Source organism: Coptis chinensis, chromosome 7, assembly GCF_015680905.1.
Source record: "Coptis chinensis isolate HL-2020 chromosome 7, ASM1568090v1, whole genome shotgun sequence".
NCBI classification, from domain to species: Eukaryota; Viridiplantae; Streptophyta; class Magnoliopsida; order Ranunculales; family Ranunculaceae; genus Coptis; species Coptis chinensis.
In genome coordinates, this window is record NC_141462.1 from 9,670,567 (window position 1) to 9,694,331 (window position 23,765).

Consider the following 23,765-nt stretch of genomic DNA (forward strand, 5'->3'; position numbering starts at 1 on the left):
GCCCAACCAATAAATGACAGTCTTTACCCATCACAAATGTTATAATTCTAAAAAAAATAAAACAGACGTGGGTTTAAGTGACGTTCGAATTTCTTTTTAATTGGGACGTTACTTCAAGTGACGCCCAAGATGTTTATTAACTAATATGTAAAATTAGGCTCTAGACACTTTCTTTGGTGTCCTTTTTTTTTTGAGAAACACCAAAATTTTCTTTTGATATTACTCCAAATTTTTGTGACACATCTGACTTTAGTATTCTAACGAAATCTTATTTCTCTTTTTTACCCCTGTCCTTATAACTGCCAATTTCTTTCGCACACGAAAAAAGAAAACTCTTAACCGTAACCACGATGCTCTTTTGTCCCTCCCAAAATGAATTCAAACCAAAATTTCACATTTGGCAATTTATTTCCCATTATACTGCTGGAGTTTCACAGAATTTCATATATTTTTTTTTATTTCAACGAATACATGAATTCTTCTTGAGATATTGTATACGATCTAATTGCTGTAAAAAAAAAGGAGGTAAATTGTTAGAATTCAATCTACTATTGTTTGATTTTAATGTTTTCAATTACTATTGTTTACAATTTCTTTTTTTTCTCGGACTTTTTCTTGTTGTTTGTTAATGGACTTTTCGGTGGTTGCGGTGACATTGTATAAGAATGAAAAAATTTCTGTTCAAATTGGGTTGGATTCTAGGATTAGTGAAGTTAAAAGCATTATATGTACGAGATGACTTGATTTTACTCCAACGACATGTAAGTTATATGTGTTTCGTGAAGAAAAAAAAGCGTTAATTGACACTAATTCTGATCTGCAATCTCTAGCATGTTTTGTTTATGCTAAAGGATATGGTTTTGTGGAGTTGTATGTTGGTATTATTGAACAACCACTTAGAATGTTGTCTCATGGTAGTGGTAGTAGTAGTGTTACACATATGCATGATGTGTCTACTGAAATTCAGCAGCCTTCGAAGTCTTCTATATGGGCAACATTGATAACTGGAGTTGGTCAAAGGTTTCATGGTGGTTCTATTGAATTCAAGACTACGTTACTAAAATACTATCTTGAAAATGGGTATTCTTATTTTCTGGAGATGAATGATTCTATGAGAGTTAATGCTGTGTGTACCATAAAGAAGGAGATGGGATGTCCTTGGAAAGTGCATGCATATGCAAGGTTCAAAATGCTTCAGTTATTTGAAATTACATAAATGGTTCCTAACCATACTTGTGGTGCTGGGTTTAAGGATGCAATGAATCCCAAGATGACAAGTCAACTTGTTAAGAGTGTTATTATTGACCAAGTGAGAGACAACCCTTTGTTGAAACCTATAGATATTGTAAAAGAATTCAAACGTGATTATAAGTTGAATTTGGGTTACTATTATGCTTACACTGGGAAAGAACTTGCTATGAAGGAAATATATGGTGATGATGCTTTGTCTTATGCACTTTTGAACTGGTATGAGGATAACTTGAGGAGAACCAATCCGAGTACTTATACATACTTGGAGGTGAACAAAGTGACTCGTAAGTTTGAGAGGCTTTTTATTTCATTTGAGGCGTGTTATAATGGGTTTAATTATTGCCGACCCATGCTTTGCTTGGATGGTACTTTTTTGAAAGCAAAATACAAAGGGTGTTTGTTATCTGCAACAGCCAAAAATGTCAATCAAGGTAAATTTTTCGTACATTTGTGCGATTACCTAGGTTTAATGTTTTTAGAGAAAATGATATGTCAAATAAATTATAATTTGTATTTTATTCTATATTCATAGATTTTGATGTATCTTTAGTATAATGTGTTTGTTTTTCAATGAAAATGTTATTCTTCATAGACACTTTTGTTGTATTTGTAGGTTTATTTCCCGTGGCATTTCCTGTAGTTGTGTCTGAGGATGATGGCAATTGGGCTTGGTTCCTGAAAAATTTGAAGAAAGTTGTTTCGCCCGATAGAAGGCTTACATTTATTACTGATAGGCATCATGGGTTGGTGACCTATATCCCAATCTTGTTTCCTGATTCCTACCATAGCTTTTGTCTTCGGCATTTAAAGAATAATATAAAGACGGTTGTGTCCAGTAAAAGTTCCAAACGTTCTTATGTTCAGAAGTTGCTCTCTGATTGTGCATACGTTGCAACTAACACTGAATTTGACGAAGCTATGGGAAAGCTAAGACTTGTTGGTGGAGATGAAGTCGATAAATTTTTTGAGAGAGTGCCTTATAAGCATTGGGCAAATGTATATTTTCAGGGGAATAGGTACTCTCTATCCTTTTTAAATGTTATATATATATATATATATATATAGATGTATATAGATTTGGTGGTATAATGTCCGTTAGTGTAGGCTTGTAATGTACTAGTTCTTATTCACATATAAGTCAGACATGGTGTTAGACATAGTATTCTTACTGAGAAAACTTTTTTTTTTTTTTTTTTTTTTTTTTAATTCAAAGGGAACTATATTACAAGCGAAGACCGTATATGATACTAATAATGAATTAAAATACCAATGACACAATGGTGGACTTTAAACAAGAGCGCATAAATCTAAAAATAAGGACTACAACTTGATTTGTATGAATTAGTCTGACCTCACATGACATATAATGAAGTCAGAGACCAACTTGGTATGGTTTAAATCATCCAACCGGGTGCCCTCTGATTTTGCTTGCCAACTGCAACCTCATAACTTCCCATAAGACCAGATATGATATTCCACCATCTAACCTCATTGGCCATGTGCCTGCTGAAAGTTGCATATCACCACCTTCTTTGCCCGATTCCATTTGCCATTGGTGTCGGGGCCCCATGATCCCATGATAATCGGCCCGGTTGTCATGCCTACATAACCTCCAACTCCACCATTTAAGTAGCCAGGATGAAATGGAGCATTTACAGAAGGCACCAAACATCGCCTAAGACCAACAATCCTAGGGCCATTCCAAGGACTCCTTGGTGCAGCAAAAACCAACTCCACCATATCCACCCATCGGATATCCTCCGAATGCTCCATAGGGGTAACTGGCAACCAGTCGAGGTCCATAACCCGTGTAAAGATTATACATAGGATTATATGTTGGGTATCCCCCACTGTACCTACCAATAATAGATCCTCTTCCTTCACCATTCCTCATATTGTGACTATTAGTATGATTCCTACCAGCATTAGTCGTCGATCTTTCAAAGACCCCTCTTAGCCTCCACAGGACTTGTTATTCAACTCATGAAAGTTATTCTCATCACACTCTCTATAGCTTCCTCTCGAGTCAAACGTGATAAACCCAAAAACCCCTTGGCCTATGAGTCGATCTTGTCATACATTACAACAACATCCGTAATTCTACCAAACTTTTCAAAATACCCCCTGAATTCTTCCTCGGTTACGCTAGCAGATAAACCCCCTACAAAAATCTTCTTAGACCTAAATTGAGTGTTATTCCCACCACCATTACTACTACTTTTCCTACCAAAACCTCTACTATGTTGTTCTTGGTTAGAATTGTGGTAATGTTGATGTTGTTCACCTCTTGGTACAGCTTTTTTCATTTCCACCATTCTTGAACATATAACATGATTTTCTTCAAGTGCTTGATCAACTATAGATGGATCTGCAAAGACAACAAACCCAAAACCTCTTAGCCTTGATGTAACCCTGCCTCTCATGATCAGTGTCTATTACTTCACCATACTTGCTGAAGTGATCTCTCAAGGTTTCTTCTTACTGAGAAAACTTGTTAGTTGTACATATGACTTTTTTTTATTTCTTTATGTCAACAACTGAAGTTGTTTCGCTTTGTTCATTATAACTCTTAGTATTTATTCATTACAACTTCAGACATATTTGGTCGTTGGTTGGGATTTGATTGAGTGCATTACAAAGTCAGCTCTACTGTCTTTTCCAGCTCTTCTACCAAGAAACAACCATTTAGGTCCCTATTAACTAGCACTTCCAGCCTCTTCTCCTCATGTAATGGTCTGACCTGTACAATACCTGTTAGTGTAACTCGTAATGATAAACAGGACTAGAAACACATGTAGTGGCCACTCTAAGCCTCTAAGGTATTGGTGACAAAAGTACATTTAACAGACATTTACAACCAAGATGCCTTACAAGCGTGGGCAGGCAAATCAAATATGTAGCATTTGCAATTAAGACGAGACTAGGGGAAATGAAAGGAAAAAAAATACTTGGCAGAAAAATAAAAAAGGAAAACAGAAATACAGTAAGCTGTGGTTAACACTAAATTTGACAAAACTATGGGTGAGCTGTGACTTGTTGGTGGAGATGAAGTCGATAAATTTTTGGAGAGAGTGCCTTATAAGCATTGGGCAAATGTATATTTTTCAGGGGAATATGTACTCTATCCTTTCTAAATGTTTTTTTTAATATATATAGATGTATATAGATTTGGTGGTATAATGTTTGTTGGTGTAGGCTTGTAATGTACTAGTTCTTATTCACATATAAGTCAGACATGGTGTTAGACATAGTATCCTTACTGAGAAAACTTGTTAGTTGTATATATGACCTTTTTCATTTAATTTGTTTTTGTCAGCAACTAAAGTTGTTTCGCTTTGTTCCGGTTCTTTTGACTTAGGTTTGGGGAGATGTGTTCAAATATTGCTGAGAGCTTTAATTCTTGGATAGGCAAAGAATGATACATGCCGATTACATCAATGTTGGATGCGATTCGTGTTAAGGTAATGGAAATCAATGATGTGTCCGAAAATGGAGAAAAGGTTGGTCAAGAGAATTCAACTTGGTCGGACTTGGAAAGTGACAAAGTCAGCTGATGATGTGTTCGAGGTTCACTATGACAATATCTTTTGCGTTGATTTAAAGCGTTTCTTCTGCAGTTGCAATGTGTGGACCATTGAATCTTTTCCTTGTGAGCATGATTTACAATGTATACTCGGTATTGGTGAAGACGTGCACAAGTTCTGTGACCCGTATCTTGCTGTTACTGCTTTTCGTGATTCTTACTCACAGTCGATTAATCATGTTCCTGATATTGAGAAACCAAAAGGGAAGCCTGAAGGGTCATTTATACTGCCACCTGATACTAAACGTACTCCAGGACGCAGGAGGAATAAAAGGAAAGAGAGTATGGGTGCGAGAGAGAGAAAATTGCGTAAGTGTAGTAGGTGCAATTTGTATGGGTACCATAATCGTGCAACTTGCACTGTGGGCTGCTAGAGACAACCATAGTTTGATGAATTTTTCATTTCTTTTACTGTTTTTTTTTTCTTTTTATATTTCTTTTTAGTATGGATTTGTGTTGTTGAACCAGTGATTCTTATTTATTTATAGATTTCATTTCCTTTTCATATTTTAGACTTTCAGTTTTGACGTTGTTTGTTATGTTTTTGATGGGCCTGTGTCATGAACGTGCGTTCTACTAGCTAAACAAAGCAAAACTTGTGACCACTTGTTTGTAAATATTTGTCATATTCCAGTTTGTCCAAACTCCAAAGCATCACGTACTGAGGCATGATTGTGCTAGTCTGCTAAAATTTTCATTAAGCATGCTTCAAAGACGGGAAGAAAATGAATAGAAGAAAACCAACTCCATGAAAGATCACTGCAAACACTTGATGAGATTGCTATAATTCTACAGAGTCTCAATCTATCTTGTAATTTAAAACAATCTTTAATCTTTGAGATGTGGTATGGCGTGTTGGACCAAACATCTCTGCAGAATTTTTCCATGATCCCTTATTCACACTCTCATTGCCTAATTGATTTAGGGGCTTAGGGGTTAGGGTTGAGTTTCTAAGGGTTTAGGGGTTAATGCTTAGGGTGTAGGATAATTGTTCAGGGTGGGTCATTGTTTACTATAGGATGTTGCAGGAAAGACATTGTGTTCAGAGTTTCAGAAAAAGCATCAGCGTCTACAGAAAAGTTAGTCATTTCCACACATGCAGCCATGCGCCCATCTGAATTTCCATTCTTATTTGGGTAAAGAGCACATTACATAGATGCGGCATTTGTGTTTTTCATCTGTTCTCTCTATCTACAAACACCTATCACTACATATATTTCAGTCAAGTGAGTTGTTAAAAAAGTTATCTGGTATAGATATATAGATCAATCTGAAAGTAAAATCCACGGATTCCTATAAATAGAAAGAAATTATACGAAGTGAAGAAATTCTAAGAAAATTATTCTGTCCAAGTGCATATATCTGTCCAATCCCCTATTCCTCTGGACACACAAATGATAATAAGAAAAAAAAAATCAGCTACATCCTTCTTTTCAAGTCTCGTTGCTTTTATTTGACTTTGAAGGCCAACTTCTGTACTTGTCAGACAAGATCTTATAGGCAAATTTTGCATGAGTCTTTTGGATTTTTTCTTCAAAGTTGCCTTCTTGGGAACGAGAATTGGGTTTTTTTCCTTGTATGACCATTGCATGAACTTGCATACATAAACTGCATTGTCTTCCCTGCGAAGAAATTGATATTAAGTCCAAATTAGGATAAATATATTTTAATTATAAAGTTGTTGAGTTTATTCTCTTACGGTGAACATTGTTGTGGACAGTCCATAACTTAAATTGGGGAATCTGTTAGCAACAATTTTTTGCCTCCTCTATAGCGTCTTTTGTTCACCAACTCAGTCACTTTATCTCTCTGTAAATTCAATTACTTAGTTAGAAGATTAAATAATACAAGAAACAAATAAGTGAGTCTCTATCTAATGGGTTCAAGTAGGAAGGACTTGGTCACATGATTCGCAAGTAGAGGCCAAAAACAAACTATTTGGACATTGTGAAGATAAGTTTTGAATGCAATGCTTTAAGGTTAACACAATGAAACATAATAATGTATTTAGTTACAATGTTAAACCACGCAAAAGAAGCAAGTAGGGATGCATTTAATAAGGTCACTAACCATTAGTTTAGCATTTTTTTGTATTTGTCTTTTGAGGTCTTTCCTGGTAGCAACGTATTGAAATAAATCCACTCCTAACTGTCATAGTCCAATCTCAGAAGTATCCAATGGTAGTTGTCCCTTGACCTTTTTGTTTTGGGTGTGTTAATCGGAAAGAAATAGAACATGACATCTTCTTCAACTTCTTCCAAAACATCTTCTATAAAGGATCTCACATTTTTTTGGTTCTCATCTGTTATAAATGTCTAGAAACAAGATGTAACTATTTTAGTTTATCCAAAAAAAAAAAAGGAAAAGAAGAAGATAACATAGATAAAAAAGAAATATGGGATTGGTAGATATCATTTACCTTACACATTGAATGGAAGAATTTGCTCTTTGCAGTATTTTAGTTGTTTTCTCTCAAATATGACATGAACCAGTCAATGATCTACATGATTCATGAAAACAAAAATAGGTCAACAATAGTTAGTGCTTTTACGATTAAATGCTAATAATTTTATGGGAAGTGTTACTATAATGCATTGTCAAATATTACCTCGTTACTTAAAAATTTATTAAACATTAGATCTTCAAATACAATTCCTTTATTGTTGAAATCATCTCCTGTCCATGCTATTGTGCTGCCATAATGATTGTTCAATATAATGTTAATAAACTATTTATAAACAAAGGAAAACAAAGCCAATAACCCAAAAATGGCAACGCATAAACTGAACATGGTACTCTTTATTTTCTTTGTCCATATTATCTTTCTTTATTATACAGCTTAAGATTTCTGACTATATATGCAACCAACCTAGGCCAATTGCTATACCTCTAAGGCTCTCGGTTCTCTATTGTTTACTACTCTTAATTTGTTTTTGGACTCATTTACAACACAAGCTAAAATAAATGAAAGAATTACGACTAAAGCAAAAGCAGTTAAAGCATCATAACCAAACAAAAAAATGCGACGGCAAGGTAGATCTTTAAAATATATAAAACCAACGTAGAAAAAATAAAAACCTTCTACATAATATTGTATTACTAGTTGAAATAATAAAAGGGTGTGCCATTCTTATTCCATAAACTATTATCAAATACCTTTTAGAATCTTGATTGAAGAAAGTTTGCACCACAACCTTTTGGTCATCATCCAGAAATTTCCATAGTGGGCTTGTAGCAACGTCTCTCAACTTGTCTTTTGTTAGATTCTCCAATGACATCGATTCTGAATCAACTTTGATTGTAGTTTTCTTTCCTTTTCCCTCTGCATTTGCAAGGTTGTCATTTGTATACTCTTTTCTACATGTTTGACACTCAAAGCCTAGATAAATATAGTCTATTTCTTGTCGCTTCTTCCCCATTCCAATCATATTTTCAGTTACACTTTCTTTATCGCTCATTGCACCTTGTTTGTCTTTCAGCTCCATTATTTCCTCATGCTTTTGGAATTGCAGTTTTCCAATAGTAAATTTCAGTTCTTCAATATCTCGATTGTCATTGCCTTCTTTTGTTGCCTCTCTTTCCTTTTTAACATCTCCTTTCTTTCTATGCTCTTCAACCTTAATCTTTTGTTTATTTTTTTTCCAACACATTCTTCAAAATCAGAGTCAGAATTGCATTCCTCTTCTCTGTCAAATAATACAATTGTCTTATTAAAAAAAAACTTTCCATTTGTCCTTTCACAATTTTACAATTTGAATTACATCAAACAAAGCTGTATTGAAATTAGTTGTAATCAACATACCTTTTTTCTGTTTTCGAAGTTGATGTTTTCCACATTGTTTTGGTTTCCCCATAAATTCATCTCACTTTTAATTGGAATTTTGTAGATTTCGGATGAATTTTAGTTATTTTGATTAACCCACTACTCTTTTGGTAATTGATTTAGTTCGTAGTTTTTTTTTTTTTTCGGTAGTTTTTTTAGTTGGGACTAATAAAAAAGGTCAAAATAGTAAAATTCAGTCTGAAATTTGAGACAAATGTCAAATTTCAGTTTTTATGGAGGAAAAATGAAAAAAAAGTTTGCTATTTCCTATTAACTTAAGAAATTTGTGTCTGTGTACCCAATTTTCTACATTGGAAATATGTTTTTGACATTTAGAGTGTAAATTTTACACTTTAAACAATTTACACCTTCTATTGGTTCTCATTATTTTGGTGTAAACTAGCCAGTTCATGTGTGTTCTATTATCAGAGTGTTCGGCTTGCTGGCATCTCTTTTTCAGATCAAGAAAGAAAGAAACCTTTTTCCATTGTCTATCTATTTCTAAATAATAAGATTGACGATTAGTAGCATGTGAATACCTTTCTCTTTTATGAAGTTCTATACTCTAAATTGCCACCATATGTCACCATGAGATGCCAACTGCATGTCACTATCTCTAATCTTTCTCTCCCAAATCCCGCAAATATTCATCTTTATGACAGCCTATCACTCTCTCGAAATAAATTCCTAACTAGGAATATGCATAAGAATATACATTTTCATCTAAAACTAGTGGATTCATCCTCGAGTCATTATCGAAAAAAAAATATATATATATATATCCTCGAGTCACCAGCTATTGCCTTATTCATGGGTCCACCAGAACTAGTTTCTTGTCACTCTTCCGGAGATTAGATAATCTGTTCCCAGAATCACCGAATCAACTTATACACCACCCCATAAACAGCTTCTTTTTAACACGTATCCCGATGTCGTGAATGTACGTGGACTTTTACTACTGAGTAAACGTGTAATTGGAGTGGTGAGTTAAAAAAAAGTACAATGGTTGTACAACGTTAGACACGGTTGCAACTTATCAACTTCCACAACACACTACTCATCTCTTTTCTCCGCATACTATAAAAACCAAAAATCATTACATATATTTTTTATTTGATTCTCTCTCTCTTGACACGATAAAAAAGAGATCCATCCTCGTTATCAGTCTCTCCTATCAGATTCAAATGGATAATACTACTCCCCTTGATGACGTCACAGACACTTCTCTTCCAGAAGAAGATGATGACCGAGTGTACTTCGTTCCTTACAGGTACACCCTCAAAACATTTAAATCTCATAAATATAGATATAGGGTTGTTGTTGTTGTTGTTGTTATTATTAGGGTTTTGAAAAGTGAATTTGTTGTTAGGTGGTGGAAAGAAGCACAAAAGGGGAGTGTTGTGAGTGAAGATGATGAGAATAATAGAGGAGGGATTTTGTATACGGCGAGGTCATCGTCTAATTCATATGTGGCAGTGAAGTTTATTAACCAATATTTTAACTCGGATATTGTATTTAATCTACATCGAGAAGATGAATCTCGTCAGAATGGTTCTATGGAGGAGGGGGTGTCGGGTCGGGATTACGCCTTGGTTTCTGGTGAAATGTGGTTGAAGGCACTCAGATGGTAAGAATATTTCGATTCAGTTATGCTTTTATACGTAATTTAGTAGTGAGTTTACTTTGTTTTTGCTAAGTAGATTTGGAATATGTATGAAATTACTAGCTCGGAAGATTAGTAACGTTTGTCACACTGATATGAATCCTCCTTGATACTCCACTCCACTCCTATCAATGTTCATAGGAAGTTCCTTATTTATGGTCTATTTTGTACGATGATGTTAGGATCCAAACAAGCTCTTTCATCCCGCGTGCCTTTTGACCCCTATGTTTTTTGGTGGGAGAAATTGACTTCCCAGTTGTTTTTACGGTTTTTGTGTATGAATAGTTAAATATAGGATGCTGTGTCGCAGCAACTACTTGCACAGTTCACATGTTCTACAATTTCCAGGGAGTATAGGTATGGTTTTTTTTATGCGCAAGCATGACGAGCCTTCTTGTCACAGACTCACAGCCATAGCTAATTTTGAGATATGAATTTATTTTATTGGTGTGCTCAAAGTTGGTGGTTGTTTTAGTTATTCTTTTTTTCATGCAGGCATAGTGATTCTAATGCAGTGGCAAAGGATGCTGGGAACAACACAACTGTTGAAGAAGATACAGCGGAAGTTTATCCATTACAACTTAGGCTTTCTGTGCTGCGGGAAACAAATTTATTAACTGTGAAGATAAGCAAAAAGGTAAAATTCTTGCATCTTTTGTGTTAATGGAGTCATGAAATGTTGCTGGTAACATGAATACAAGCGGAGCATGTCCTAAGTGTTCCATGTTGTGGAACTAGGGTTTGCTTGCAAGGGAAGGGAGGCCAATGTGGTAAACACCGTTTAGCTCACTTGTTTTGTAAACCGGGATTGGGAGTATAGTACAGTGGGATAATAAGGTTTATCACAGTGCTGGTGGAATTTAAATCCAAGTGGTAGAACCAAGCTAGAGGCAGCCTACTAGTGGGATCTAGAAGTGAAATCTTGAAAGTGGAGTTTCACCTTGCTCGGCGGTTTTGCATTTTATGGTTCCTTAAGCAGGTTTCAGTGTAGCTAAGCGACAACCAAAGTGCTTTCTAACCTTTGCAAAAGAATTTGAATAGTTTTAGTTGGGGAATTCTTACCAGTATTTTGTTTTTTCTGGAATGTTGTCATATACGTGATGATGGCAGAGTTCAGATTTTCTCTCCTTTCTTCTTTCATTCTATTTTCTGCAGTAGGTCTATAGGCTTCTCACCTTTTTAGTTTTTAGTTTTTTTTTAATGTATTTGTTGTTTGCTGATATAGAAAGAGCCTTGTGCTTCCTCCTAGTCTCTACCTCTTGCTTTTCTCTCCTTCATTACTAAGGTGAAGCAGGTGTGAATTGGGTTCAACGCCATTTCTTTCATTGTTTTTTTGTGGCGATATTTTACATGGTCTATAGAGATTCTTCTTCAGTCGTGTACAAACAAACCGGTGTATAAAGTATGATGTCAGTGTTAGAAATTCTCAACACACTCCTGTGTTCCTTTGTGTTTGTGTTTTCTTTTTCCTGCTATTTACTATAATACAATTAGTTACATTGATTCTGGTCAAGCCCGTCTTTGTCTTCTATAGCATGCATTTCTAGGCAGGTTTGATGATAGTTTCTGCATAGTATGACTACGTTACTGCTATTCTCTTAAATACACAAGTTAGCTAAACCTGCAAGATTTGCTATATTGGGTTGTAATCTGTAAAGATGATTAATGGGTATTAGACTTTATTACCCTGTTTTAGTATTTCGCAGTAGACGTCTATTTGTTTGCTTGACGCTTAAGAATTTCTTATTCTGGCGTACAAACTCTTCCTGTAGCTTTTTCATAAAGGACTTGGCATTTAGGACCTTGAAAATCACCGTTATTTGTTCAATGGTTTGACTAATTTTTGTTCCATGGTTTAACTTTTCAATGTCTTGACTATTAACTTTCTACTGTTGTAGGAAAATACAGTTGAACTTTACAAAAGAGCGTGCAAGATTTTTAATGTTGAGTATGAGGTGGTAAGTTGATTTGTTGTGTACATATAATTGCTTGGTCAAAAATGATTTAAAGTCTCGCCGGAAGGGACAGTATGCTCACTGAGTCATTTCTTCTACTTTTGCTTAGTTACGCATTTGGGACTTTTCTGGGCGGACAACCTTATTTTCCGTGATTGATGTAAATAAATTCCCAAAAGATTGTCGGCGCCAATCAGATCAGGAGGTAATTAAGCAGTGTATGATAACTTTTTTTTTTAAAGTATATTAACTTTGTGGTCTCGTCTGCCATTAAGTAATTTATAACTATATAAGTATTATGACGGTATGATCATTCAGTTTGAAATGATCTTTTCAATATATCTGTTTATACCCACATTGTGTGGCTTTGTATGAAGATTATAGAATTCATACAGCAGTCGGCGACAATCATTTGATGCATCATAAATTACAATTCTTTTTGACCTTTTCTTAAGTACTTGTTATGGTTTTCGTTTAACTTTTTGCAATTGTTATAAAAAATGTTATTGTTAGACAGTAGGAAGCAAGGAAAATCTGGTTACGAGAAGAAAACAAATGGTTTCGGGCATTGTCTTTCAGAATATTTAAGTGCAATGTCTAATTATTATATTAATGAGTTGGAACAGGGATTGACTATGTACGTGAGAGGGAGAGAGTGGAGGTGGTCTGACTTGCTAGTTGCCATTGTTCTAAAAAACGCTAGGTGGTAGTTGGACAGTGGGAGAGCTCCTAAGCCTTCTAGGCGGCACCTAGACAGGCTAGGCGCTAGGCGGTTTTTCATAATATATTTTTTATGTATAGTCACAAACACCCACTATGTATCTAACTTTACATATTTACAATATTTCAAATATCAAACATTTTCAGTGCTTCAAATATTACACAGACCAAAGTACTTTTTAAAAAAGCATAAGAGTTGAAGAAGATGGCAAGTGAGTTGAACAAAGAGAAGAGAAGACTGAAGAATATGATCTATTTTTAGTGGGATGAAGTGAAACATACTCTCTTTTGATATTTGAACATGTAAACACCTTTTTTCTTTTAAGTTTGATCGGGCTTTTGTCTTTTAAACCAGTATTCAAATCTTAATCCTTCTTTTGGCTTTTTTCTTGTGGACAGTTAGCCATATTTTGCGAAAAAAAAATAGAAAAAGAAAAACCGACTAGATCGCCTTGCTCGACTAATCTTCCGTCCAGACCACCTAATCGGCCCACCGTTTTGTGAACCATTTTTATGCCTAAGCGAGAAGGTTGGGCACCGCCTAGAAGGCCACCTACCCGTTTTTTAGAACACTGCTAGTTGCAGTGCTGATGTTACCATTTTGGTGGTGGTTTTTAGGCTTTTGCCTCTTTTTGTTTTGGCTTTTTTGCTTTTTTGCCTTTCTGTATTTGTTGTTTCCTTTTGGTTGATTTTGGGGATGTAGTTGTACTGGTTGGGTGTCCTTGTAATATAGTCATTGGCTATTGATCTTGCTGTTGAGGTAATTTATATCGCTATAGTAACTTTCTTTGATAAAAAAGAAGTTATCTACTTAATGATATAGTAGAAAACTGGAATTGTGATGTTGGACCATATTTGTATGTCAAAATCAACTAATTATACTCGTGATTTTCGAATTTCTGTTATACTTGAGCAGATTTTCCTGGAATTGCAAGTTTATGGGTTGTCTGATTTTACGAAGAGCAGAGAAGGAAAGAAAGATGATTCAGCCAGTCAGCAGACAAAGATGTCAGTTTTCTCTTCTGGTGTTTCTTTTATGAACAATGGAAGCACTGGAAACATGGAATCTTGCCTTTTTCTTTCCAACTCTTCAGCTCCAAGTACAGCTGGATCTTTGGGCTTGACAGGATTGCAGAATCTTGGTAACACTTGTTTCATGAACAGTGCTCTTCAGTGCTTAGCACATACACCGAAGCTTACTGATTATTTTCTCGGAGACTACAATAGAGAAATAAATCCAGATAATCCGCTGGGAATGAATGTATGTAACTATTTTTTTTCTATTCCTGTTTTCTAACCACGTTGTTGGAAGGACTTTTATTTTGATTGCTTTCTTAATTAGGTAGTTGCTCATGGTCTTGGGAGAGATATATTGTTGGTTGGAACATTCGTTTCATTTTTACGTATATTGTCCCGCTTCTTGGTCAGGGTGAGCTTGCTTTGGCATTTGGGGACTTAATACGGAAGTTATGGGCTCCTGGAGCAGCTCCAGTGGCAGCACGACTTTTTAAGTCAAAACTTGCTCATTTCGCACCTCAATTTAGTGGCTTCAACCAGCACGATTCACAGGTACTCCATTCTTTCTTGTTTTTAGAGTTACTCTTATATATAATCTAGAAGGAAGTCGTCGTTAATCTGTCTCAGTGATTTCTTAACAGGAGCTTTTAGCCTTTTTGCTGGATGGACTACATGAAGATTTGAATCGAGTCAAGTGCAAACCATATATAGAAGCCAAGGATGCAGATGGTCGACCCGATGAAGAAGTGGCTGATGAATATTGGCGGAACCATCTAGCTCGCAATGACTCTATCATTGTTGATGTCTGCCATGTGAGTAACATCCAGAATTCTTTCTAGTATTATTTAGGGTTTCTTTAGTTTCCTGTCATCTAATGTCATTATCGTTTTAAAACTCAGTTGCCTAAGCATTGCTAGTTCCAACTGCTTATTGTTATCTCGTTTCTTTTGTTTGTTCACTTGCTGGTTTTGGGCTTTTAAAATAGGAAGTTAGGATTATAGTCCACAAGCTTCTTTTCTAACAGTTACCTGTACTCTATTGCAGGGTCAGTATAGGTCCACTTTAGTTTGTCCTGCCTGCAGTAAGGTCTCTGTTACATTTGATCCATTGATGTACCTATCACTGCCTCTTCCTTCAACCACAATGCGGTCGATGACTGTGACAGTATTGAGCAGCGATGGATGTTCTCAGCCATCTCAGCACACCGTAGTTGTGCCCAAGTATGGGAAGTGCAAGGATCTTATTCAGGCTTTGAGCAATGCATGTTGCTTAAAGAATGATGAGACTCTATTGGTGGCTGAGGTATGTAACTTTTGTTAACAGTTGGCATTAGGGCATAAGTTAATTTTATGCTTGTACTACGACTGATTATTACCTATATTGTTTAACACTGTATGCTTGAGTTACAGATGTTCTTTTAGTTTTTTTAAGACGTGGAATTCTGTGCAGATCTACAACCATAGGGTAATTCGATACCTTGAAGAGCCATCTGATTCTTTAACCTTGATAAGAGATGATGACCGACTTGTTGCTTATCGGTTACCCAAAGATGTTGAAAAATCTCCCTTGGTGGTGTTTACACATGAAAGGATAGAGAAGTAAGCTTCTTCTGTTTTTTTTTTTTTTTAGAGTTTTCTTTTTTCTCATAGCATTATTATTGATAAAAAACATTAATTATTATGATCTCAAATCAGAAAAACTGGATGTCGATAATGTTGTCTGCTATCATCCGGATGCTGAATCTTTAAGAAAACATTACCATAGGAGAACAGCAATTTCATTTCATGCTAATTATTGTCAAGCACTGCCAAAGTGTTGATTTGTGATATTTAGGGTGTCTGTTGGTGTAATTTGCCTTCTTGTGCATCACTGCATCAGTTGCTTGTATGCATATATGGTGGGAACACTTACAGTTATGACTTTAATTTGGTTAGGCTTTTTAAAACAATTTCACCTGGAATGTACATTTGGATTTTGGAATCCTCTTTTAACATAAATAGAAATCCCAAATGAACTGATCTCTGATGTTGACAAGCAGTTACATTAGTAATGTTTAGTGTAACACACACTCATACAATACACACACAAAGTATGTACATACATGCGGTGAGAGATAAAATGGCATAAATACTCTTTCAGAATGGCATAATCCTAGTACCAGCCCAGTTAAACAGGGTGGGTTTGCATCAAACCAGCTAAACTCAGCCGGTTTTGACCAACCGTTTCAACCCACTTCAGGATACATTTTAAAAATTAGAAAAATAATTTGACAAGTGCATGGATTTTAGATGGGGGGACTTGAACCTTGAATGTGGGCCATTCAGGTTTACCAGCAAGCCATATTTACTGGTTGCGTCTAAATTTGATCTCCTAACTTTATATTAACTGACCATACTATTTTTTTTTTTTCTAAAAATTGAAATGGGTTTTCTTTAAGTCTTTAAGAATAAAAAAGCTTGGATAAAAATTCGAAACAAGGACCTCAAAGAAACAGATAACACATATTTACCAGTGCGCTACAACTTCTTTGTCGTTTCAGGAATATATAGTAATTATTCGGTCCAAGTGTCCAACCAGTGACCAGGTACCTCAACCGGGTTGGTGTCCGGGCCGGGTCTGATAACACTGCTAGTTTCTCAGGCTTTAGTCTGGAAACATCACATCTTTTAATGATATCAATACTCTAAAGTTATAATTGCTATGTTTCTCGTAACACCTTTTACATTTTAAAACTACAAAGCCAAGTTTTGAATATCCTGAACGTTTTATATAATATTTGCAAAGTTTATATTAGTAAAATTAAGTATGTGACATTATTTATCTTAAACCTATTTACAACATAAATAAATTTTAAGTTTTCTCCTAGGGCTTCTGAAGTCTGCCATATAATCAGAGATGAAGTGTTTGGTTATCCAGTAATACAATAGATGCGATACTTCTTGGATAAGTAGCACGTGTTTGAGCATCTGGCTTTGTTGTTTTTGTTTTTAACGGAATTTCATTCTTTATTGCTACCTACGCCATAATGAATTAATGACTCGGCTTATATACTTTCAGCGTTCGTTGAGGGCTCATTTTAAAAAATGATACTTTAATGTTGCAACTTAATAAAGTCAACATGGTGCTTTGAACAGTTTGAATTTACTACACGATTTAAAGGTTTCATAATTAACAGAACTCGTAAAACACTAGTATAGTTTGTCATTAATGGACCGAATCGAGTCACTATTTAATTCGTCATCCACATGTTTCTAGAATTATTTTAATTGTGGATGAAGTCTCATGCTTCTCATGGATCCGTCTCATTTGCTATTTTGGATCATCCATAATATCATTTTTATCATTTAGCTTGGAAGTTCAGTATTTTGTTGCAATGATCTGGTTAACTCTTTTTAGAAAAATAGGAATTGTTTGATGTGTCTTTGTGTTGATCTGCTGCTATAAGTCGTGGCAGAACAGTTATTTTGATTTATAATTTTAGTGCTTAGAAAAACTCAGGCAGCAAATTTATTGAATTTGTGTCTTGTGATTCTTTGATAAGAAGCCTTGTTATTAGTAATGGATCTTGCATCTTAGCTACCTTGGGATGTAGGTGTTTTCACCAAAGTGAGAACTATTGACTTGCACAAGGCGTATTTGAGGTGCTAGCCTGTTAGGAAGCATGAGGTGCAAGGCTCAGATACATGCCTGATGGATATATCAAATAATACATTTTGAAGATGCAAATAAGCATTAAAATAACATACGTCTTAGGTGTCGGGGGTAGAATTAGATTTTGGGAGGATAGATGGGTAGCAGAGAGACCGTTATTCTTGTCTTTCCTGAGACTTTATGGCATCTCAACTTTAAAAAATCGCCCCATTTGTGATTTCATGCGTCTAAATAATGGTAATCTTGGGTGGGATTTGGAGATTTATGTTCACTTGACTGATCAGGATATTGCGAGCATTACCACCCTCACGCTTATGCTGGAGGCAATTCCTACTATGAGACCAGGTAGGAATCGTCGGCACTAGACTATAGAAAGGAATGGGAAATTCTCAGCCAAATCTTTCTACTTTTCTTTGTGTTCTCATCTACTGGCTAACACCCGAGGGGTCATGATTCCAGATTTTCCTAGTCCTTTTATTTGGTCAGCAAAGATCCCTTGTTTCGTTTCTTTCTTCATTTGGTGTGCGACCCATAATAAGATTTTGACCATAGACAATCTCATTAGGAGAAAGAAAATAATCATTAACTTTTGTCCCTTGTGTATGGCTGATGGGGAGTCAGTGAGTCATACTCTCATTCATTGTCCTTTTTCTTGGGAGATATGGAGTTACTTTGTGGACCACTCTGGAGTGTATTGGGCTGTTCCTCGGTTAGTGAAAGATTTGTTGAGCTCTTGGGTGCTTAGTGTCCATTCCCCTAGGGATGCAGAGTGTGGAGCATCTTACCTTTTACTATTATGTGGGCTTTGTGGCTGGAAAGGAACATGAGACACTTTGAAGGATGTGCGATGACTATGGCACAGATGATTGTAGCAATCAAGAGATTCGTTTTTCTCTGGTCGAAGTTTTGGGAGGAGTGGACAGATACATCTTTCGGGGATATTATGTTTAGATGGGGTTCCTTGCTCGGCCATGCATGATTGCATCCCTTTGTTTTAATCTTCTCTAGTAGTCGCAGTTTCCTTTTTCTTTTCTCTAGTATCGATATTGTATCTATCTTTCCCTTTGTTGTATCTGAGTAGGATATCTCATCCTACAAAATTGACTATATGATTATATATATACACATCACATTTTACTGATAAAAAAAAAAAAAAAAAAAACTAAAACTAAGGTTTTATATAATGAATTACAGTAATTTACAAAACAAATTTCGAAAGAGTTTTTTTTTCCTCGTCAGAATGCATTTTCGGAGACTAAGTTAGCATATTTAAAACCAAATTTAGTTCAACAGAGCATTTCAAACACAAAGGCTCTTACTGAAAAATGTAATCTTCCTAGCAACTAACATTCAATATGAAATTGCATGGACACAGTAATTAACTTTTCTAATCTAAATATCATCCGGTTTAAAACCGTTCAACTTCATTTATTCCTCAAATAATAATGTAGTAAGTCAAACTAAATCTGAGGGTTTCAAGGAATTATTTACAGATATACTTTTGCATTGTCTTCACTGGTCTCACTGCTCATCATTGTCAAGATCTGCAAATGGCTTCATAAACTACTTCTTCATATTTGTATATTACTACTCGTGTACTGGCCAAAGTTACAGTTTTTTTTTCCCAATAATCTGGCCAAAGTTGCAGTTGTACTTGTGTAATAGTTAATTTTGTTTTCTTAACTTATCCTGTCAAATCAAGTTATTACTCTATGAAGACACTTATAGACCTCATATTGGACAATAGCAGTCCTGTTTACATATTCCAGCTTGGGAAATCTGCTTCTTGTGGGGGAACTGAATTCTAAAGTATTATTTCATGATTTTGTAGTTAATAAGTTTATATCATTATTTCTACTTTTTAGCTAATGTTTCTGATGATAAAATCATATATTTAGGCAATTCATCTATGGGAAGGTGTCGTCATACTCAAAGGGATTTGGAATTCCACTGGTAGCAAGGTTGTGTAAACTTGTTAATGGATCTGATATCCACAATCTTTTCCAGAAATTACTTACTCCATACATCAAGCCTTCCGCTGCTGCTTTAGATGTTCATGATAGTAATGGAGAAATTACAAGTGATGAAGTTGCAGAGATGGAGGATGTTCCAGAGATTGAGGATGTTCCAGAGATGGAGGATGCTCCAGAGATGGAGGATGTTCGTGATAGTAGTGGAGACGTAGCTAATAAAGTAGAGGATAACCCAGATTCTGACATTGAAGTAGAATTCTATCTTACAAATGACAAGGGAATGAAGATAAAGGATTCCAAGATGGAAATGGATGAAGAGATTTCAGTAACAGAGATAACAGGGCGTTTGAATTTGCATGTAAATTGGTCAGATAAATTGATTGAACGTTATGACACACAGCATCTTAGTTCGTTACCTGAGATTTTCAAGTCTGGTTTTTTTGCGAAGAGGCCTCAGGAATCTGTTTCTCTCTATTCGTGCCTTGAGGCCTTTCTGAAGGAGGAGCCTCTAGGACCGGAAGACATGTGGTAAGTCTTTGTTCCACTGCTTCCATGTATTTTGTTTTAAGTAGTTCCTTTTGCTAGTGTCTTAGCTTTGAGTTTAGTTCATGACCACATACAGTTCTTTTAATGACTCAACGCGTGGTTTTATGTGCAAATTTATGTGGATTCATATTTTTTGTTATCCTGTATGCTATTTAAAGCGTCTTCACTTACAATTAAATATGTGGAACTATTAGCAGCTCTCTCCCTTATCTACTCTAATTGTGGGTATATCTTTACATATTTCTAATGTTAGGTGCTGTTTATGTAATTACAAATTCAGGTATTGCCCTGGTTGCAAAGAGCCTCGTCAAGCTAGCAAGAAGTTAGATCTTTGGAGATTGCCAGAGATTCTCATAATTCACTTAAAGAGGTTCTCTTATAGTCGCTTTATGAAGAACAAGCTGGATAGCTTTGTGGACTTTTCAATTGATGATCTCGACTTGTCAACTTATATTGCCTGCATAAACAATCAATCATCTTGCCGTTATAGGCTATTTGCAGTTAGTAACCACTACGGAAGTATGGGGGGTGGCCATTATACAGCGTTTGTTTTCGTAAGTAGTATCATCTTGTTTTCTACCTTGCATTGTTCGTAGCATGTCTTCATAGTCTCTCTCTCTCTCTCTCTCTTACGTACAGCTACTAAAAGTGGAGTACAATTAGCGGAGCTGTGCACGTGACTTGCGCATTATGCCACACTTCATTGTTTTGTTTGTTTTGTTCTGAGCTCTCTCTCTCTTCCATCAACTGACGTGTCTTCAGCTAGGTTGATGTCTAGAGAGGATAACCTTTTCTTTTTACTGGCTGCGGTAGAACTTAGTCTCTCTGTTTTTTCCTTGTTTTGAAAAGATTTTACTCTCTCTCATCCACTAATAACTAATTCAGCGGTATCCATCATGGCACCAATATGGTGACATCATATGCTTACTGGGCTGTGATTGACTGAGGTGCTTCCTGCTAGGCTAATTAGTTATGTAGGATGTGGTGAGTGTTCATAAACAATGATTTTGATTTGCATCAGACTGTCCTTGATATTTCGTAGTAGAAAAAACTTTTCCTTGTAGTCTTCTATACCTTTGTTAGTTATTTCCTTGCTAAAAGTATCAATTTTTTTTTCATCCCGGATATAACCTAATAGTATCAATGGTGTTTTATTATGTTTCACGCCTGTTTTCACTTGTTGTTTTTAAACTATATATGTGTCTTTAATGGGTACATCCAACAAGATCAGACGTTGGGCCTGTCTCCTGGATCATTGCTTTATGCAAAGTATAATCACTTCCCCAACCATCCCCATGTACATACACGCATGCATAAAATATATGAATCTAAAACTACTAATGTTGTTTCCCTTTTGTTCTTTGTAGCATGGAGGTAATCAGTGGTTTGACTTTGACGACAGTCGTGTTTCTCCCATCAATGTGGACAAAATCAAGACATCTGCCGCGTATGTTCTATTCTATAGGAGAATTCAAGATGACTAGTAGCGTAGGAGTTAATTTAACGATTGGGAACCATGACAGAAGGATACCATGGTGGATTTCCCTTCTCTGATAGCCACACTTTAATAGTACCATTTTCAGTAAGTAGCATTCTTTCATCATCGGCATTATTTAGTTTTGATTTACCCCTGTGAAGAGAAAACTCCGGCATTGATGAGAGCGACGGGGTTTAAGTTTATAGTGTATGAGCAAGGAAGAATGAAGTTTATGAAGGCGCTGAGGGTGATTATAGTATACTAACAGTCAACAGGTGATTTTCTTAACTGACACAAAGTTACTTCTTGTCTGTTGTATGGCCGTTCTGAGGTCATATAAAACTCTGTAAAAGAATTAGTTATTAGTAAATTTATACAGCTGAAGTAGTGTCAGCTTTCTACCCTCTTAAGTTGTATCTTTTGAGTTTTATTGCTGTCGTTTGTTGATTATTGTGGAAGTATATAGTATGATGTACTATGCATCTGAGGCTTTTGTAACCACTTGAATTGGTTTTCAGCGTAGCCTGCCGATATCAATTTAAAGCAACATTTCCCATTTGGTATTGAGGAAATTTTAGTAGTGCTTTTTTCTTGTGATTATGAGCATAACAATATAACATGCATACCAATCCAAGAACCAAGCATGAGTGAATTGGTGAGTTAATGTGATTTCTCAGTTTCTGAATTCAAGCTTCTGAAAAAATCATATTTTGGGATAAAATTTACTTGAGTTCAGTAATGGAAGAATTGCGAAAAATCATGTGGCTCTAGCGAAAAAAAACAGAAGAATTGGCGATGTGGTACGTACTCAAAAGAGAAAAAAGAACTTTAGATTTCAGCATTCAGCAATGCCAAATGCTGCCTTCCTAGGTTGATGACTATCCGATGCTCTGCAACAGTCGTAGTATTTTATGATTCTCCAGCAGTGATGATCAAAACAGTGTTAAGTTCTACAAGAATAAAATCTAGGTGCATTTTCATATGAACTCTACTGCCAAAAGAGGATTTATAAGATGAATTGAGGGCTGATTTTTGGTGAAAATAGTCTTTTCATAATGGAAAATCTCTTTACAAAAAAATCATCCCAAACGAAAATGTTTAATTTTGTCAAAAGTTGTTTTGAAAGTTAAAATTTTTGGACCGTTGGATAATTTTATGGAAATTTTGATACGTCTAAACATTTTCAGATGTACTAATTTTTTCTAATGATGATCTATATTGTAGGGAGAACATCTCCAGCAAAAATCAGTTTCTAATTCATTGTTTTTTATGATGAAATTTTTTTAGAGTTTGTATTCAGGGCTGTCTCTGAATGTCATTGGTATACTTCTCATGTGGGTAGCCCAAATGTTCTCTTCAATACGCCCATTGTTTTAGTATGCAATATGTTCGCCCTACGATGCTAGGGCCCTTTTATTGACGAGCAATGCTAATATGGAAAAGCACCAAAGAGTTTGCAGACTTTCCAGGGGTGGGGGTTTCTTTTCCAATTTGATCATTTGAACTTTGGTGGTATTTTGAATAGACTCGTCGTTTGCCCGCTTAGTATACGTGTTTTGAATGATTTTAGTTATTGTTTATTAGTTTAGAGGCATTTATGATCATATATGCAAGTTGTTTGATATCATCCAAACGGCATATCAGAGATTCATCCTATGACCTATTTATGAAATGGTTATATATATATTATTATGAATAATATATGGTACTTCACCGTATATTCTAAATAAGGTTCTCCATACACAATTTAGGACCAACCAGAAACATCAAGAGAGGCTTTCTTTTTATAAAATATGTTATATCAGCTGTCATTCGATCAGTTACTTAACTACTCAAGCTAAACCAGCGACTAGAAATGTATACAATTGATTGCAATTAACAGTTATTGATACTGAAATGCAAACCATGTCCCGAGTCCTGACCATGGACGGAGGGGGAATCGAAGTTTGCGGAGGTGACAGTAGATGTCCTTGGTCCTGACGATCAAGTGGTCCTTGCTAACTTATCACGCAATGGACCCAGATCATGTTGTGGACTTGTCGTCCAAACTTCCCATAGTTCAAATTTTGAGGTACACTGTAGTGACTGTACCCTGACCAGGTTACC

The 23,765-nt window shown here is 35.7% G+C and overlaps 3 protein-coding genes and 1 pseudogene across 3 annotated transcripts; 3 read left to right on the forward strand and 1 right to left on the reverse strand.

Annotated features, from left to right (window-relative positions):
* Positions 1-1,216: 1,216 nt before the first annotated feature.
* On the forward strand, positions 1,217-1,806 carry LOC147485876 (uncharacterized). Its single transcript, XM_086573602.1, has 2 exons — positions 1,217-1,682; positions 1,802-1,806. The coding sequence occupies exons 1-2, from the start codon at positions 1,217-1,219 to the stop codon at positions 1,804-1,806; spliced, it is 471 nt and encodes a 156-aa protein (XP_086429728.1).
* Positions 1,807-3,204: 1,398 nt separating this feature from the next.
* Positions 3,205-4,102, reverse strand: LOC147485877 (heterogeneous nuclear ribonucleoprotein 1 pseudogene; annotated as a pseudogene).
* A 638-nt stretch (positions 4,103-4,740) lies between these two features.
* Positions 4,741-5,208, forward strand: LOC147485878 (uncharacterized). The gene has a single exon (XM_086573603.1). It carries the CDS (start codon positions 4,741-4,743, stop codon positions 5,206-5,208), a length of 468 nt encoding a protein of 155 aa, XP_086429729.1.
* A 4,482-nt stretch (positions 5,209-9,690) lies between these two features.
* UBP8 (ubiquitin-specific protease 8) lies at positions 9,691-22,215 on the forward strand. Its single transcript, XM_086570410.1, has 13 exons — positions 9,691-9,927; positions 10,027-10,284; positions 10,816-10,957; positions 12,219-12,278; positions 12,385-12,480; positions 13,912-14,256; positions 14,424-14,564; positions 14,654-14,824; positions 15,057-15,314; positions 15,462-15,610; positions 19,562-20,164; positions 20,463-20,736; positions 21,550-22,215. The coding sequence occupies exons 1-13, from the start codon at positions 9,842-9,844 to the stop codon at positions 21,664-21,666; spliced, it is 2,700 nt and encodes an 899-aa protein (XP_086426536.1). The 5' UTR covers positions 9,691-9,841; the 3' UTR covers positions 21,667-22,215.
* The last annotated feature ends 1,550 nt before the right edge of the window (positions 22,216-23,765 follow it).

Coding starts and splice junctions, on each gene's coding strand:
- LOC147485878 (XM_086573603.1), top strand. CDS start 4,741: ATGGAGAAAAGGTTGGTCAAGAGAATTCAACTTGGTCGGACTTGGAAA.
- LOC147485876 (XM_086573602.1), top strand. CDS start 1,217: ATGGTTCCTAACCATACTTGTGGTGCTGGGTTTAAGGATGCAATGAAT.
- UBP8 (XM_086570410.1), top strand. CDS start 9,842: ATGGATAATACTACTCCCCTTGATGACGTCACAGACACTTCTCTTCCA. Junction 10,958..12,218: donor CTGTGAAGATAAGCAAAAAG/GTAAAATTCTTG, acceptor CTACTGTTGTAG/GAAAATACAGTTGAACTTTA. Junction 20,165..20,462: donor CTAGGACCGGAAGACATGTG/GTAAGTCTTTGT, acceptor TTACAAATTCAG/GTATTGCCCTGGTTGCAAAG.